The following is an 18,681-nucleotide window of genomic DNA, read 5'->3' as shown; positions in this document are numbered from 1 at the left end:
GAAGGCATATGGCATGCTTGCCTTTATAGGACGGGGCATAGAGTATAAAAGTTGGGGTCTGATGTTGCAGATGTATAGAACGTTGGTTCGGCCGCATTTGGAATACTGCGTCCAGTTCTGGTCGCCACACTACCAGAAGGACATGGAGGCTTTGGAGAGAGTGCAGAGGAGGTTTACCAAGATGTTGCCTGGTATGGAAGGGCTTAGTTATGAGGAGAGATTGGGTAAACTGGGGTTGTTCTCCCTGGAAAGACGGAGGATGAAGGGGGACTTAATAGAGGTGTATAAAATTATGAAAGGCATAGATAGGGTGAACGGTGGGAAGTTTTCCCCCAGGTCGGTGATGACGTTCACGAGGGGTCATAGGTTCAAGGTGAAGGGGGGGGGGCGGAGGTTTAACACAGATATCAGGACATATTTTATACAGAGGGTGGTGGGGGCCTGGAATGCGCTGCCAGGCAAGGTGGTGGAGGCGGACACACTGGGAACGTTTAAGACTTATCTAGATAGCCACATGAACGGAGTGGGAATGGAGGGATACAAAAGAATGGTCTAGTTTGGACCAGGGAGCGGCACGGACTTGGAGGGCCGAAGGGCCTGTTCCTGTGCTGTATTGTTCTTTGTTCTCTTTGTTCTTTGTCTCACGTGGGCTGCCCTGTCCTGGATACTAGAGCTGGACTGCTTTGAAACTGCACTCATCCAGCTAAGTGGACAGTATTCCATATGACTTGTGCCTTGTAGATGGCGGACAGGTTTTGAGGAGTCAGAAGGTGAGTTACTCACTGCAGGATTCTCAGCCCCTGACCGGCTCTGGTAGCCACAGTGTTTATGTGGCTACTCCAGTTCAGTTTCTGGTCAATGATAAACCCCCCCCCCGCCAGGATGTTGAGAGTGGTGATTCAACGATGGTAATGCCATTTGTCATGGGGCATTGGTTAAATTCTCTCGTCGGGAATGGTCACTGCCTGGCACTTGTGTGGTTGCAATGTTACTTGCCATTTACCAGCCATTCTTCTTCAAAACAGTGCCGAGAGATCTTTTCCATCCACCCAAGCAGACAGATAAGAACAAAGAACAGTACAGCACAGGAACATGTCCTTCGGCCCACCAAGCCTGCACCTATCACCTTGTCCTATCTCGACCAACCGCCTGTATCCCTCTATTCCCCACCTGTTCTAATGCAGATAAGTCTTAAATGTCACTAACGTGTCTGCCTCAACCACCTCACTTGGCAGTGTATTCCAGGCCCCCACCTCCCTCTGTGTAAAAAAAACTTCCCCTGCATATCTCCATAGAAATGATGACTTGCTCTAGCGGGTTTGCACACTCTCCGAGACACCATCAATCAACGTGTCCCTCTCTTTTGTGAATACCGATGCAAAGTACTCATTCAGGATCTCACCCACTTCCTTTGGTTCTACACATAATTTCTCTCCTTTATCCTCGAGTGGACCAACTCTTTCTCTAGCTAGCCTCTTCTTATAAGGTCTCAGTTTAACACTGCACCTGAGATGTGCAATGTCCCTGTGAATCTTTTTTGTATCTGCTGGAGTTGCATACAATAGACATTCCAGAATAATGCCCTGCAATTCTCAGTCTATATTCTCAAGCAAGTTATTCAATCGTTAACAAGAGGAGGAATGACAAAGAATTCTTGTTCATTTTTTTCCCCACACCTGTGCTTCAAGCAGGGATCACTGATATCACTATCCCTGGCACAGGTTCCAGGAGCCTCAGCACAGATGAGGTGTAGTGATGTGAAACCTGCCAAGCTGGCTGCTGTATAACTGCCCATACCAACCTGAGCCGTGATTTTAGCGGTTGCTGCAGCTGCTGCCACTGCTGCTGCAGGGGGCAATCCACCAGGTGCTGCAGGCGTCATCAATGGCATCGGAGGGGTCACCGCTTTCCCAACACGGAGGAACTGGCCACCGAGATCAAAGAGGTTCATGGAAGACACTGCATCTTGCGAAGACTGGGCCTTCTCATACTCTGCACAAAGCAACAGGTTCAGTGTTTATGCAAACAGGAAGGGCCACAGGTGCAGCACTTCACACTGGGTCGCATAAGATCAGAGAGGAAATAGAAGCTGGAGTCGGCCATTCGGCCCAGATCACATTCCACCACCTCACACTGGACCAGTCCCCACATTCAAAGTCCAACTGGCACGAGGGGCTTCTCTGCCCAAATTTCAACCCTGTTATCTGGCTTCTCTGCACCACCCCACCTGTCCTCAAGGACACTAACCCCCACCCTTTTCACTCACTCAGTGAGACCAGACAAAATGGAAGGGAGTTTGGACATGGGTGGTGGAAGGTAGAACAAATGTAACAGGAGTCCAGGGAATTCAATGAAATAGGAAAAGGAGGAATGTGAATAAAAAATTAAAGAATGTAGCTTAATGGTTACGCTACTACAGAGGCCGGAGTTCGTGGTTTGGAGACACGAGTTCAAATCCCAGCATGGCAGCTGGGGAAATTAGTTTAAACACACTGGATATAAAAGCTAGTTACAATAATGGTAACCATATAACTACCAATTATTTTCAACTCATCTGGGTCACTAATCTCGTTTAGGAACAGAAATGTTGTCATTTATCGCAAGGGGAATGCAACAAAAAAGATGTTTTGCTACAGTTGTATAGGGCGTTGGCGAGACCACATCTGTAGTACTGACAGTTTTGGTCTCCTTATTTAAGGAAATGCAATAGAAGCAGTTCAGAGAAAGTTCACTCAACTGATTCCTGGGATTGTGTGTATAGGTGGGGCGGGGGGTTATCCTATGGGGACAGGCTGGGCCTGTATCCATTGGAGTTTATAGAGAAATGAAAATTAACCTTATTGAGACACATATTAACCTGAGGGGACTTGAAAGGTTGGATGATGTGATATCATGAAACAAGGTTCTGAGTGGGTAGTCAGAGGTTGTTTCCCCTGGCCAGGGGAACAAAAAACACCAGGGCACAGTCTAAGGATAAGGGTTGCTCATTTAGGACATAGAGAAATCTCTTCACTCAAAAGATTGTGAATCTTTGGAATTCTACATCCCAGTTGTGAGTACACATTGTTGAAAATATTTAAGGCTGGAAGATTTGGGGTCTCAGAGAATATTGGAAGTATACAGGAAAGTTGAGACAGGTCGGCAATGATCGCACTGAATGGCGAAGCAGGCTCAACCAAGGGGGCCTTACAGTCTATTCCTGCTCCTATTTCTCAAGTTCTAAAGAGGCAGAGGAACAGAGTAGAGTAAATGGAAAAGTGGAGCAGTGAGGGAGATGAATGAAGCGGAAAAATTAAATATTCAATCTGTTTGTGAAGTTCCATGAGCCCTAAACAGCAATTCCATCAAATCAATGGTTGTATTTACATGGACAAACATTACATGCTTATAACCTCACAGGTGTAATATGTAACTCAGACTCAGCCACATATAATTGCCAGCTTACGGACATTTTGAATTGAAAAACTGAGATCTCTAATTTAAAATTGTCCTTTTTCATTCTTGGAGAAATCACGGGCTGCATCCACAATCCTCTAACTCCAGTGGAGTTATGCAGAGGTCAGACAATGCCTGTGTGCACACCATTAAAAACACAAATTATAATAGTCATCCTTACCTCTCTTTTCCTCACCTTGTTCAACCTTCCTTTACCTCGCTCACTCCTCTCCACGTGGTGAATTCCATTGTACACTCTTGTCTCTTCCTGGGGTCACCCTGCACTGCTGCCCTTGTTCCAACAGCATCTTACACATTCCAATCAGAGGCATTTTGTAAGGAAGCAGGGTTTGTCAAGTTTTCAACTCCAGGTGAAATGTTTCTACCTCTCCAGCGGTTATTGAGCAATCAAGAGTTGCTGGTATGATTATTGATCTTGTGTTGAGTTGAGGCCACAATATACTGAGAGGGATAAAAGGGGCGAACGGACGCACTAATCAATCCACAAGGGCTCCCAATGACACAATGATCCAATGAGCTGGGTTGTCATCACTGTAGTTAAAAGGGTTCCTCTGGGCCATCAGCAATCAGATATCCTGGGTGACCAGTTTTAGAGTCAGAGGTAGTGACAAGGAACAATCTGCTTGAAGTCTGCAAGTATCTGTAGTGTGCTGCACAGATGGAAAGCTGAACACACTGACTGGAAGCAGGCAGCTGAAGTATGTACTGAGCAACAGTACACCTGGTTTCTAGAGACTGTTGCTATCAGTGGTAAATGTTACCAGCTGTTCTTCAAGGTTGAGAATCATGATTTTGCTTGATGCAGGAATATCCTCAGTACCACAATAAATTATGGGAATCCCAGCCAAAGTACAATCTACAGCAAAATGTTGACCTTATCAGGGTGCAAGTTGCACTGTGTAGGACAATGTGTGGAGCAGGTTGTAGAATATTGCTAGGCTCAATAAATCTCCCTTTCAGTTATCAGAGGGTTGTTCATCCACTGAATGGCCTGATTCAACACTTAATCTGAGATGGTTTCACTAGTTCCAAGATCAGCATACGCAACAAGGAAACTCACTGAGGCCATTTTACTTCTGAGTATTGTAAGGAGTGCCTCTTTCTTAAGGCATTTCTTAAAGAATTGTATAGCACTTTTCAGACGGACTGCAGATCTGGTGCTCCTTACTCACTATATTGAATCATCGGCAAACCTAATAGCTGCTTTCAAGTGCCATGCTGAGAGTCTGCAAAACTCAATGCACGCCATGAAGACATTGGACCTTCTGATCCAAATGATTCACTGGACTCACTGACAACCTTAACTTGGACTCACATATACCACAATTGTTTTTTTTCGTTTGCCTTTAACTGCAAATTCCTATTCCAGGCTAAGCTTGTGGCATTTTAAGATGCTGTTCCAAACCATTCTCTCTCGTGGTTCACAAGTCCTAGACATGTAACAAAACGGCCTCCTTCAGCCCACACAAATCAGGAGGGGCAAGCAGTGGGGTGGATTTGAGACTAAAAGCAGAATGGGGTACACACAGGGAGAGGGGCCAGAGTCAGCTTCATAATAGACATGCAGCCTTTGCCAAAATTGTTTGATAAGAGAAACACAGGCGAACCCAGTGAGTGAAAGCAGAGGATTCAATAAATTTAAAGAGGGATCTGAACACATTCTTGGTAAACAGGGTGTGTGAGATAATGGACGGGAAGCCTTTAACCACTGGATTGGCATAGATAAGATCAAATGGTGCCAATGATTTTGAATAGGGAGTGGAGGCAAGGGAATTGCAGCGACTGGAACTTGTTTGACTGATTGATTGGTTTAGGCAGACAGAAAGGAACTTCCTTGAGCTTTTCCAACTGGTCTTCAGTTCTCCCAGGAGTCAGTAGTTTGAACAACTGAAAGGTGCAGATAGGATAGAGGGGACTGCACTTCCCAGCTGCTTGATGATGGGTCCCAAGTAACCTTTATATCTCCATACAAGTAATTGGTGACAATTACCACATGGTTGTGTAATTCTAGAAGGACAAGGCGATGAGTACGTTGAAAGTTACCCCCAGGACGCTCCAAAGGAAGATACACGTCATACAACTAATGAAGAAATGTAGGCTGAGTTGTTGGATTACATTACTTATTGGCAAGGGTTGAAACACAAACTGGTTTTGGAGGATTCACTGCTTACCTTGATTAGCTTTTGTAGTCTGGTGAAGTACTGCGTGATGAGGTATGGAACGTGCCCAGGCTGTGGTCAGCAAAACGGTGAGTTATGCTATTCACTATATTAGTTCAATTTACTGTCCAAATGAGCCAAGGTTCAAAACATGGTGATCAGTCATATACTAATCAGTGACAATAGTCTGTCCTAACAGCAGATAAAAGTCAGAACCTCATTTCCTCATAGATGGCATACTGGCACTGGAGATTAGAAGCATACATCCTGTGACAGCCACAATCACCCATCTTAAACGAGTCCACATCAGCCGTTGGTAAAGTTACTAATCGACCGGTCACATGGATTCATCAATGACACATGAAGGACATACAAAATCAACCACATGGCTCTTGAGCCTGTGCATAGCTGGGCAAGCAGCAGGAAGCTTATCAGTGCTCTGTGCTGGTAAAGGGAATCTTAGCTCTTTACCTTCATACATAGGATCCACGTGGTATCAGTAATGGGGTATGTCATAACCTGGAGAAATTGTGCATCATCTATATTTGTAATTCGTTTGGTTTGGATGTTTCCAAGCACAGTTGAGATAGTCTATGAACAGTAGAATCCAGAGGACAACCTAGTTTTTCCACTACATTGTCAGCTGCATTGGCATTAGATTCCTACATTACAAAGAGCACTCGCACTGAATCACAAAACACCACCATTTCTTCCATCTACTCCGAATACAAAAAACCTCAGTCCGTTAAGACCACTTCTCAAAAAATGTCAAAATGTCTTAAGTGTCCAAGGATTCTACTTGATCATAAAATTGTTACAGTGCAAGGGGCCCATCATGTCTGCATTCTCTCTGTGAACAAGCAATTCACCTAGTGCCATTCCTTAGCTTTCTCCCACTAACCCTGCACATACTTCCTCTCCAGATTAGGGGTAAAAAAAAAAAAGGGCGGCATGGACAAGTTGGGCTGTAAACCTCTGACTCTATAACAATCTAATTCCATCTGAACTTACAAATTAGGAGGTCGTCACTCGGCCCCTCAAACCTGCTCTGCCATTCAATAAGATCATGGATGATCTGATTGTAACCTCAACCCCACATTCCTGCCGACCCCTGATAACCTTTCACCCCCTCGTTAATCAAGAATCTATCCAGCTCAGCCTTATAGATATGCAAAGACTCTGCCTTTTGAGGAATAGAGTTCCAAAGACTCACCCCTCTTTGAAAAAAAAGTCTCATCTGTCTTAAATGAGTGATCCTTTATTTTTAAAAAGTGACCCCTAGTTCTAGATTCTCCTACAAGAAGAAACATCCTCTCCACATCCACCCTGTCAATACCCCTCAGGATCTTAAAGGTTTTGATCAAGTCACCTCCTATTCTTGTAAACTCTAGTGGATACAAACCTAACCTCGCCAACCTTGCCTCACAAGACAATCTGTCCATTCCTGGCATTGGTCTGGTAAACCTTCTCTGAGCTGCTTCGACTGTATTTACATCTTTGCTTAAATGAGATCAATTCTGTACACAATACTCCAGATGTGGTCTCATCAATGCCCTGTACAAGTGAAGCATAGCCTCCCTACATGTACAATCAATTCCCCTCACAATAAATTATAATATTCTGTTAGCTTTCCTAATTACTTGCTGTACCTGCCTATTGTGATTCATGCGCTAGGACACCCAGATCCCTCTGCATCTCAGAGCTCTGCAATCTCGCACCATTTAGATAATAAGCTGCTTCTTTATTCTTTCTGCCAAAATGGACCATTTCACATTTCCCATATTATATTCCATTTGTCAGAGCTTTGCCCACTCAATCCATCCACTTCTCTCCTACCTATCTCGTGTCACTGCAATTTAGCAATACCTTCAGTCCTTTCACCCAAGTCATTTATATAAATTGTAAAAGGTTGATACCCCACCACTGATCACTGCCCTCATCACACCCTGCCAATCAGAAAAAGACATTTATGCCAATTCTGTTTCCTATCCGTCAACCAATCTTCTATCCGTACCAATATGTTACCCCCTATAACATGAGCTTTTATTTTCTGCACTAACCTTTGGTGTGGCACTTTATCAAATGCCTTCTGGAAATCTAAGTACAGTACATTCACTGGTTCCCCTTTATCCACAGCACGCGACTCCTTCAGAGAACTTCAATAAATTGGTAAGACATGATTTCCCATTCACACCATTGACTCTGTCTGATTGCCTTGAATTTTTCCAAGTGCCTTGCAGGCAGTGCATTGCAGAAGTTAACCACTTGCTTTGTGAAAAAGATTTTCCACATGTCACTCTCGCTTTTTTGGCCAATTACATATCTCAGTTACATATCAGTCTCGATCTTTCACAAGTGGGAAGAGTTTCTCCCTATCTACTCTGTCCATATCCCTCATGATTGTGGACATCTCTATCAAATTTCCTCTCAACTTTCTCACCAAGGAAACAGCCCCAATATCTCCAAACTATCTTCAGAACATTGAGTCAGAGTTTGACAGCACAGCAATGGGCCCTTCGGCCACCAAGCATCTATCTGTTCCAATCTTATTTTACAGAAATTGCTCCATAGCCTTGTATGCAATAGCGTTTCAAACACCCACCTAAATGCTTCTTAAACGTTGTGAGGGTTCCCACCTCCATCACCCTTTCAGGCAGCGAGTTCCAGATTCCACAACGCCCTGGGTGTAAAGGGTTTTCCTCAAATCCCCTCTAAATCTCCACCCCCTGGTTATTGAGTCCTCCAAGGGGAAAAGTTCCTTTCTATCCACCCTATCTATATCCATCATAATTTTGTACGTCAGGTCTCCCTCAGCCTTCTCTGCTCGAAGAACAACCCAGCCAAACGAGCATCTCTTTGTAGCTGAAACATTCCAGCCCAGGCACCCTGGTGAATTTCTCTAGTGTAATCACATTCTTCCTATAATGTGGCACCAGAACCTCACACAGTACTCTACCGTGGCCGAACAAAAATTGCTAACACGTCCTCCCCTGCAATGCTAATCTGTTCAATTATATCACAGTTCCCCTCTGCTTTCTATATCTACATCATCCTTCTCCATAGTCAATACAGGTGCAAAATACTCGCCTAATATTTCACCTACATCTTTCAGCTCCACACACAGGTTGCCTAATGGGTCCTACTCTTTCCCTGGTGACCCTCTTACCCTTAATATAAAGCATGTTGGGATTTTCCTTTATTTTGCCCAATGTTTTTCATGCCCCATCTTTGCTCTCCTAATTTCTTTTATAAGTACTCCCCTGCACTTTCTATACTCCTCTGGGGCATTCAATGTTTGGAGCCCTCTGTATCTGCCTAAGTCTCTCTTTCCTTATCCAATCCTGTATATCCTTCGACATCCACAGTTCTCTGGAGTTTTTGGTCCCACCCTTTACCTTTGCATGAATATGCTGCTTTTATAGCCTCTCTGCTTCCTTATTGAATGGCTCCCATTGCTCCGATGTGGATTTTCCTACAAGTAGCTGCTCCCAGGCCACTTTAGCCAGATCCCGTCTTATCCAATTAAAATTGCCCTCCCCCTATTTCCACTTTGTCTTTGTTCTTTTCCATAACTGCCTTAAATCTTACTGAGTTATGATCACTATCACCCCATTGACAGCCCTACCACCAGCCCAGCCTCATTCTGTAGAATCAGGTCAAGTCCTGCTCCCTCTCTTGTAGGACTTTCTATGTGCTGGCTCTAAAAGCTCTCTTGGATGCACTTTAAGAATTCTGCGCCCTCTAAGCGTTTCACTCTGACTGTCCCAATTAACTTTGGGAAAGCTGAAATCCCCTACTATTATATTATCCTATTGTATTTACACTGATGAGCAAGACTAAAAGGAGGAATTTCTTCTCTCAGAAGATTGGGAGTCTTTGGAATGCCTTGTCACAGGGAGCTGTGGGCACAGAATCCTTGTGTATATTTAATGCTGAGATAGATAAGATTTTTGATCAGTAAGGGAATCAAGGGTTATAGAGAAAGGGCAGGGGAGTGGACATGAGGAATGGTGGATCAGAAATGATCCTACTGCATGGTGGATAAGACTGAAGGGGCCAAATGGCCTACACCTATTTCTTATGATCTTTCTTCTGCAATTTGCCTAAACATCTGCTCTTCTATCTCACCTTGGTGGTTTGGGGGCCTATAATATATTCCCAGTGACGTAACTGCCCCCCTTTTGGTTTTAAGTCCCATCCATATGGCTTCAGTTGAGAAGCCCGTTAAGATATCATCCCTCCTCATGGCAGCCATCGCGACACCATCTCCAATTATCACCCACCCCCATAGCAATATCAGGCTCCCTCATTTCTTCTGTCTCACCCACAAGATCCTTGCACTGAAATGCCATCCAGTTGTGCCATATTCCCTTGTCTAACTTTGCTGTCTTGCAGACTGACTGGCTTTTTCTTTTATATTTGGCTGTGCATCACCCTTATTGTACCTCCACTCTAACCCATCCCACTGCCAAACTAGTTTAAACCCCCACTCCACTGGGAACCGTTCCTGTGATTGTGAGAAAGGATATATTGGCATTGGAGGGGTTGCAGAGGAGATTCACTAGGTTGATTCCGGAGTTGAGGGTTGGCTTCTGAGGAGAGACTGAGTAGACTGGGGCTATACTCATTGGAATTCAGAAGAATGAGGGGAGATCTTATAGAAACATATAAGATTATGAAGGGAATAGATAAGATAGAAGCAGGGAAGTTGTTTCCACTGGCGGGTGAAACTAGAACTAGGGGGCATAGCCTCAAAATAAGGGGAAGCAGATTTGGGACTGAGTTGAGGAACTTCTTCACACAAAGGGTTGTGAATCTGTGGAATTCCCTGCCCAAAGAACAAAGAAAATTACAGCACAGGAACAGGCCCTTCGGCCCTCCAAGCCTGCACCCACCATGCTACCTGACTTAACTAAAACCCCTACCCTTCCAGGGACCATATCCCTCTATTCCCATCCTATTCCTGTACTTGTCAAGACGCCCCTTAAAAGTCACTACCATATCTGCTTCCACTACCTCCCCCGGCAACGAGTTCCAGGCACCCACTATTCTGTGTAAAAAATCTGCCTCGTACATCTCCTTTAAGCATTGCCCCTCGCACCTTAAACCTGTGCCCCCTAGTAATTGACTCTTCCACCCTGGGAAAAAGCTTCTGACTATCCACTCTGTCCATGCCTCTCATAATCTTGTAGACTTCTATCAGGTCTCCCCTCAATCTCCGTCGCTCCAGTGAGAACAAACCAAGTTTCAGTGAAGCAGTTGAGGCTACCTCATTGTTTTTAAGGCAAGGATAGATAAATTTTTGAACAGTAAAGGAATTAAGGGTTATGGTGAACGGGCGGGTAAGTGCAGCTGAGCCCACAAAAAGATCAGCCATGATCTTATTGAATGGCGGAGCAGGCTCGAGGGGCCAGATGGCCTTCTCCTGCTCCTAGTTCTTACGTTATGATTGCTTTTGCTGCACTCATGCTCCAATGCCTTCATATCTTTATATCAATGCAGTAAACCAGTCAAGTGATATACACTTCACAATCTGAAAGCTCCCAAATTCCCAAGAACAAACTGCAATTAGAAATCAGTAGTTCTAAACATCTGATTATGTACCAAGATGATGTACCCAGGTTTTGATCTTACCCCACACACCCTCATTCATCACTGAACCCATAACATTTAATTAGTTGCCCACATTTTGAAAATACCATCAACCCAATATTCAGAGACCCAAATATTGACTCCATCCATGTTTCATTCACCTTCCAACACCTACTCAGACACCCAAGGCACTTACTGTTTATTCACACAGCTCCTTGTAAAAACAAAATTATCCCAATCTCATGGTCAACTCATTTTCTGAAGCACCACTTTCTACTAATATTGTACACAAAATAAAATGGTTAAAAAAAGCAGCAGATAAACATGTTGGAAGCGTTATCAATGCAGTCACCAATACATTCAAGATGTCCATGCCAATCAATGGCCCATTGAGGTGCAATTAGTTGCCACAGTGCCCACTCTTCCAATGTAGCACTTGGCTGCAAAACCGTTCTAGTTACTGATTCTGCTTTATTTTCTGTATTGAAACATAGAAATTGTTAGTGGAAAAATATCATTGTCCATTTGGTTCACTGCCCAGTATCCTTATAGTTGCAATGATAATGGAGTTGACGACAGCCATCGATCTCTAATAGTTAGGTTAAATTAGACACAGACACAAACTGAGGAAACACTCAGGTGTGGAGAGCTTTGGAAACCATACGTCCATAGTCACCTGTTCTTTCCGTATTCTCATTTCCGAGATGGCCATCTAGGTATGGCATGTAGACTGCAGATTATCTCCAATGAGTGGTACAGAGCACGTCAAGGTCAAAAGGGGTGCCCAACAACAGCATCAAAGTCTTGCAGACAAAGGACTGCTTACGAGCAACTCTGCAAATGGGCAACACAGATGAAGAGCATCCAGATCCAGAAATTCAAGATAATGGAGATGGCACAAGTCTTGGATAACTGAGTCACAGTGAAAAGCCAAATGTTAAAAATGCAGTGTATCTGCAACCGTGACAGTGACATTGAAGTGTCTTTGCAAGCGCGCTTGCCAGCTCGTGTGTACGTGCAGAGATCTATACTTAAAGCTGTACTAAGCAGAAGCAACATCAACTAATAGGAGGAGAGGAGGAAAGATGATGATGCTAAGGGGTGAACACTTTCCCACTTTGCTCCCAGTTCTGGCATTAGCAGTGGTTGAGATGAAATGCATGACTTGTCCTCTGAATCTAGCAATGAGCTTTTTCTTCCAGTCATTCCTAGTGCATCAGGACATTTCGTCCAATTCTGCTGTTCTCTGTCCTGACAGCCTATCAATGTTAGGCAAGTGGTATTCTGGCCAAATTTAGAGGCCACGATGCTTTGCGGTGGGAGGAGAGGAGGAAGGAGGAAAAAAAGGAGAATCAAAATGGCAAAAAGAAATTAGGTGGAGAATGTTGAAACTCATTACTCAGGATTTACAGGAAGCTGAGAGCAGCCTTTCACTCCATCTGCCTGGGCAGGAGTGATTGCTAAATCTGAGGTGAAAGATCACCATTCTATCCAATTTCGCTTTAGATACCTGCCAGGCCTTTTATTTTAATTTTGTTAAATGGGTGTGCCTCCCTTTTGCCACAATACCGTCACGAAACCAGTTTTACCAACAGAACACTCACCAATGAATCCATATCCTTTATGCTTCCCCGTTGTGGGGTCTCGGGCCAAGGTGCAGGATTTAATCTTTCCAAAGGCCTCGAACACACTTTTAATGTCATCATCCGACAGATCCGGGTGAACGGACGCGACATAAATTCTGTTAAACGCCCTGGCTTCCTCTGCAAGCTGGTCTATGATTGGTTGAGCTTGTCCTATGTTACTCGGTCTGCCAACCTGTAACAAAAGAAACCCCCGCCAATTACAGACCAAGCTAGAAATTAATACGAACCATGCCACTTCTCCTGGAAAACACGGGCTAAGAATTGGAGCGCCACCCGAAATCTTCTGGGACATTGGAAATACCCCAGAAATGTTGGCAAATGGCCTCATTAGTCATGAAATTAAGTGTGCCTTACATAGTCTGTTCCCATTAGGAAGAGGCCATTTTTTGGTTAAAGATTATTTTTCGTCAGACCTCACTCATCAGAAACACTCGGCTTGAGTGTTCAAAAGGGAAACCCTAGTGTGTTTTACAGGAGAGCGTGTAACATGCTGGCACATCTAATTAAAGGGAAACTACACCTCATTTAAAAAACAGTAAATTTCCTGCTCCCACGCACAGTCCCCTGCCAAGCACTCTGAGTCACACGTTGTGGTGCTACGGAGAAATCCAGCCCGTAACCTCGTGTTTGTTCACCACCGGGAAAGGAAGGGGGCGAGGGAAGGGGTGGAGATCCGCCGCCCACACGCTTACTCACGGTGCATTCTAGGTAGAATGACATCACTGCAGCTGCACTGTACAAAACCTTCCACAGAATTTATTACCTGTGGAAGACTTGTACAGGGCAGCTACAGAACAAGCAGACCAGAGTGATGTCACCCTACCTAGAATGCACTGCAAGCAGGAGAAGGAACAGCGACACCGGGCAGTGGGAGAAAATGCAACGTCACGAGCTGGACTTCTCCCCAACACAGCAGCGCACAACTCGGAACAATTGGCAGAAGACTGAGCCTGAGAGCAAGTTATTGAAACTTACCACTTTTTAAATGGGCTGAAGGCCCCTTTAACAGATATCAAACACAAGTGGCTATCTGTGTACGTTTACTAGGAGCATCCTGACCTGTTCCCCCAGCCAATCGCAAAACTTCATGGGGGTGTGGCACTCTGGATCAGCACTAAAACGCAACCTGCTGTGGAGACAGGCCAGAACTATCACAGTAAACATACCGGGTTGTTAGAAAGAAAAAAATCAGAGACTGGTTTCAGAACTGTGGAGCATTTATTATTTGAAACTTGAATTACAAGTTGACTTGTGGTTGGTGGGAGAACCCTCATCCTCCAACTGATGTAAATGTTCAACATGACCGGTAGCTTTTAGGAAGAACAAGGGATGGGAGGAACAGGAAGTGGTTTCGTAAACAGGGATGCAAGTATTTTATCTATTGAAGGATTATTTATACTTGGTCTGCAGCATCGAAGAGGAGAAAAACTTTGGAAGCATAGGCTAGCAAGAGCTCCAAGTAACATTTTCTTGCGGATAACTGCCCAAGTTTGGAAATAAACCAGCTCCAAACACAAAAAGGCCCAAGTGGTCCAAGAACAAAAGGGAGCCTGGGATTGTGACGCAGGCCAAAAGAGAGCGGCAGAACACGATCAAGAAATCTAGATGTGTAGATGGCAAAGTAATGAACAAGCGACATGACAGAATATAGATGTCCGCAAGATCAGTAATGTCTGGATCCTAACTAAGGTCCAGATGGAGTCGGTGTTCTCCACTTGCTCTCTGACCTAGACTGCGAGGCTCCACTAGGCAGTTCCGTGTTCAGTCTTCAGTCACTAACAGTAGAATCTCACGGGTCAATTGCTCTCAAGTGACCCACAGCAATCTACATATTTCACTGGAGGTAATTAAGCCAAAGATCATGGCAGTGCCTGCTCAAAGTTCCCTTTTGCATTTTGCACAAAGGCATGGTCAGAGTCAGCTGCCAACTGCGGCAAGCCAAGAAAAGATGCCAAGTACTGAATGAACAGACCAACGGTCAAAGAAAATTAAATTTAAAAAATAAATTACTGGGGGAAATAGTTTTATTTCAAAGAGGAAAGAAAAAGCCAGTGACCCTTGCCCATCAGCCCACCCTCAGACAAATTAAAATATCGGGATGGCTCCTGGAGGTGCAGTCGCTGAGAATGTCCAGTGTTCCCACAGGCTGCGGACACCTCAATGCTGGAATTTACAGCTGCTGATTCTTCTGATCAGAATGGCTGTCGGAATGGTGAGGGAGGGCTCTACAGCCGAGTCCTGTTCTACATAAAAGCTTGGAGGAGACACAAAGAAAAGAAAAGTTGTTTCTAAGCACATAATAGGAATGGTTACGGTAGCATTCATAAAGTCAGCAACAACCCAGAGCTTAAACAAAGCCACCAGAAATCTGCTTCCAATAGGCTGGAGGAACTGACATTGATTTTGTTGGGATCAACTATAAGAAGCCATAAGGAGGGCTCCTGCCCCACCAACCACCCACATCCTTATTGTTCCATTAACGTCTGGGAGGAGATATTTTCATTTCCCCTTTCTGAATCCTCATGCCTGTTTAATATTATTCACACATCCCCCACAGGATCCAATATATCCCCCCACTTTCAACATCCTTTTCCATTTTGCATCTTCTCTACATCCCTTCCACTCAACTAAGCTGTTTGTTTCCTGCCTCCTAGAGGCATCCATTTCTCTATCTCGTCCTAATCGCACCCTTCCCACCAAACCTAATAAAATGTTCACGCAAGCAAGTTAGCAACTCTACACCTTCCCCAACCCTACCCTGATGATTGGCTTGAACCCACCATCCAAATACCCCTTATACCATTCTAAGAATCGTGCCCCCATCCTCAAAGACTGGACTCATTACACCTCAGTTCTGCCTTCCACTGGCATTACCCACCCAACAGACATTAACCCAGGTGACTCCACTTCCATGATCTACCTTGATTCTTGCAATAAACACTGGCACTTTCAGAAACATTGTCTGGCATCAAGTACGTTGCTTCCAGCTGCCATAAAAGCCCACACAAAACACACAAGGGTACACAAATCAATAATACTCGATGGCTAATTTGTCAAAGCTCACTTTGCACCACATCAGTTCCTCCAATTATGCCAAATCAGTTGCAGCTATTAAGTTTAGTCATCCCATGACCTATTCCTAGCCTTACTTACCAACGCTGCTGAGAAGTCTCAAGTTGGAGCAGTAACCTGTGGTTCACTCTGTCGGTCCACCTATCACGGCTCACGTACAGAGGTGCCTTTGTTAGCAGCAACGGCACTCACTGATCTGTACCAGTGTGCCCGGGACACAACACCCTAAGTCAATAAACCTGGAACATCTTGTATAGAAATTAAGCTACGGTTAGAAAACAAAAGAGCTAACTCGAATGAAAGAAACTCTACATCATTAAGTGTTCATCAGAATTCTGATGGAGGTCATTCCAATTTTGAACCTGATTGACGGGACAATGAACTGTGATGAAATAAAACTGGCCAACTAGAAAACATTTTAAAAACAGAAAAGTTCAGTTTTGCTTTGCAAGTGAAGGGTGTCACTGCTGACAAGATGACAATGCAATGAGATTTCACAGTTGCATAGACTGCTGACAACCTATTGTACAAGTGCTGACTGTATCATTATCCAACATATATCCATGAGCAGACAATCACCATGTGTTAAAAAGGGCACAATATAAGTCAGTAGGGCCCTGGATTTTCTGTTCTGATGTCACCTTGGGCTTTATCCTTTAGCACAGTACACTGGATTTCATTTTGCATTTGGGGAAAAATGATAAAGAACTGAAGGCTCTGTGGAGACCCTAATCTGGTCAGATAGCTATGTATTAAATTGTTGAGGTCACCTACCTTGATGTTTCTGCCTCCCAGCATCACCGAGTTCATCTGCTCAAGAGCAAGCTGAGCTGCCTCTGGAACCTCGTACTCCACAAATGCAAACCCCTACAAGCAAAAGGAAGGGCCTCACTCTCAGCTCTGCTACAGCACAGTGTATGCCAGAGGTATGGTGCCAGCTGACCCCAGCCATCTTGCGCATACACACACCCACATGCTAATTACTTAATTGAGATCTTAACCTGGAAGTGCACTTGAGCAGGGGCATAAGTTTACGGGCAGGGGGTTTACAGGGGATGTGAGAAAACCTTTTTTACCCAAAGGGTGGTGGGAGTCTGAAACTCACTGCCTGGAAGGGTGGTGAGGCAGAGACCCTCACAATATTTAAGCAGTATTTAAATATGCACTTGCGATGCCAAGGCACACAAAACTAAAGGCCAAGTGCTGGGAAATGGGATTAAAGTTTATTAGTCGCAAGTAGGCTTAAATTCACACTGCAATGAAGTTACTGTGAAAATCCTCTATTAGAATAGTTAGGTGGCTTGTCTTTGACTGGCACAGAAATGATGGGCTATGGTTTTATGAGACTGATCTTGCTTAAAGGCCTCAATTAATCCCTCAAGTCTGTTTTACTATTTAATCAGATTAAGGTTAATTTGTTCTTTAGCTCCATATCTCTCGATATTGTTGCCTAATGAAAATCAAGCCCAGTTTGGAAGTTATATTGACTCCCAATATCCACAGACTTTTGGGGGACAGAGATTGTGATTTCCATTACTGCGTGAAGGAACCTACTTCACATTCTCAATGGCATAGTCAATTAACCTGACCATCCTTGGAGTGTGTGAGGAAACTGAAGCACCCAGAGGAAACCCACGCAGACACGGGGAGAATGTGCAAACTCCACACCGTCATCTGAGGTGGAATTGAACCTGGGCACCAAATGAAGAGCTTGTCGTATGAGGAACGGTTGAGGACTCTGGGTCTGTACTCATTGGAATTTAGAAGAGGGGGGATGAGGGGGGATCTTATTGAAACTTGTAGGACACTGCGAGGCCTGGAAAGAGTGGCCATGGAGAGGATGTTTCCACTAGTAGGAAAAACGAGAACCAGAGAGCACAATTTCAGGCTAAAGGGACGATCTTTTAAAACAGAGATGAGAAGGAATTTCTTCAGCCAGAGAGTGGTGAATCATAGAGTCATAGAGGTTTACAGCATGGAAACAGGCCCTTCGGCCCAACTTGTCCATGCCGCCCTTTTTTTAAACCCCTAAACTAATCCCAATTGCCCGCGTTTGGCCCATATCCCTCTATACCCATCTTACCCATGTAACTATCTAAATGCTTTTTAAAAGATAAAATTGTACCCGCCTCTACTACTACCTCTGGCAGCTTGTTCCAGACACTCACCACCCTCTGTGTGAAAAAATTGCCCCTCTGGACACTTTTGTATCTCTCCCCTCTCACCTTAAACCTATGCCCTCTAGTTTTAGACTCCCCTACCTTTGGGAAAAGATATTAACTATCTAGCTGAACTGTGCCTCCCATTATTTTATAGACCTCTATAAGGTCACCCCCTCAGCCTCCTACGCTCCAGAGAAAAAAGCCCCAGTCTATCCAGCCTCTCCTTATAACTCAATCCATCAAGTCCTGGTAGCATCCTAGTAAATCTTTTCTGCACTCTTTCTAGTTTAATAATATCCTTTCTATAATAGGGTGACCAGAACTGTACACAGTATTCCAAGTGTGGCCTTACCAATGTCTTGTACAACTTCAACAAGATGTCCCAACTCCTGTATTCAATGTTCTGACCGATGAAACCAAGCATGCTGAATGCCTTCTTCACTACTCTGTTCACCTGTGACTCCACTTTCAAGGCGCTATGAACATGTACCCCTAGATCTCTTTGTTCTGTAACTCTCCAACGCCCTACCATTAACTGAGTAAGTCCTGCCCTGGTTCAATCTACCAAAATGCATCACCTCACATTTGTCTAAA

General features: G+C 44.4%; 1 protein-coding gene across 4 annotated transcripts in view; it reads right to left on the bottom strand.

Annotated features, from left to right (window-relative positions):
• Positions 1 to 18,681, bottom strand: part of LOC144504530 (poly(U)-binding-splicing factor PUF60-like) — a 108,245-nt gene that overhangs the window by 22,172 nt on the left and 67,392 nt on the right. For all 4 annotated transcript variants that reach the window (XM_078229965.1, XM_078229983.1, XM_078229992.1 and 1 more), the window contains 3 exons: positions 16,700 to 16,792; positions 12,812 to 13,025; positions 1,802 to 1,992 (listed from right to left, as the gene is read on the bottom strand). In XM_078229965.1, coding sequence (XP_078086091.1) covers positions 1,802 to 1,992; positions 12,812 to 13,025; positions 16,700 to 16,792 — 498 coding nt within the window. The remainder of the gene's footprint in view (positions 1 to 1,801; positions 1,993 to 12,811; positions 13,026 to 16,699; positions 16,793 to 18,681) is intronic.

The sequence above is a fragment of the Mustelus asterias genome, chromosome 2 (assembly GCF_964213995.1).
Source record: "Mustelus asterias chromosome 2, sMusAst1.hap1.1, whole genome shotgun sequence".
Classification (NCBI taxonomy): domain Eukaryota; kingdom Metazoa; phylum Chordata; class Chondrichthyes; order Carcharhiniformes; family Triakidae; genus Mustelus; species Mustelus asterias.
Note: the sequence above shows the minus strand (reverse complement) of the source record. Positions and strands in the feature narration are given on the sequence as shown.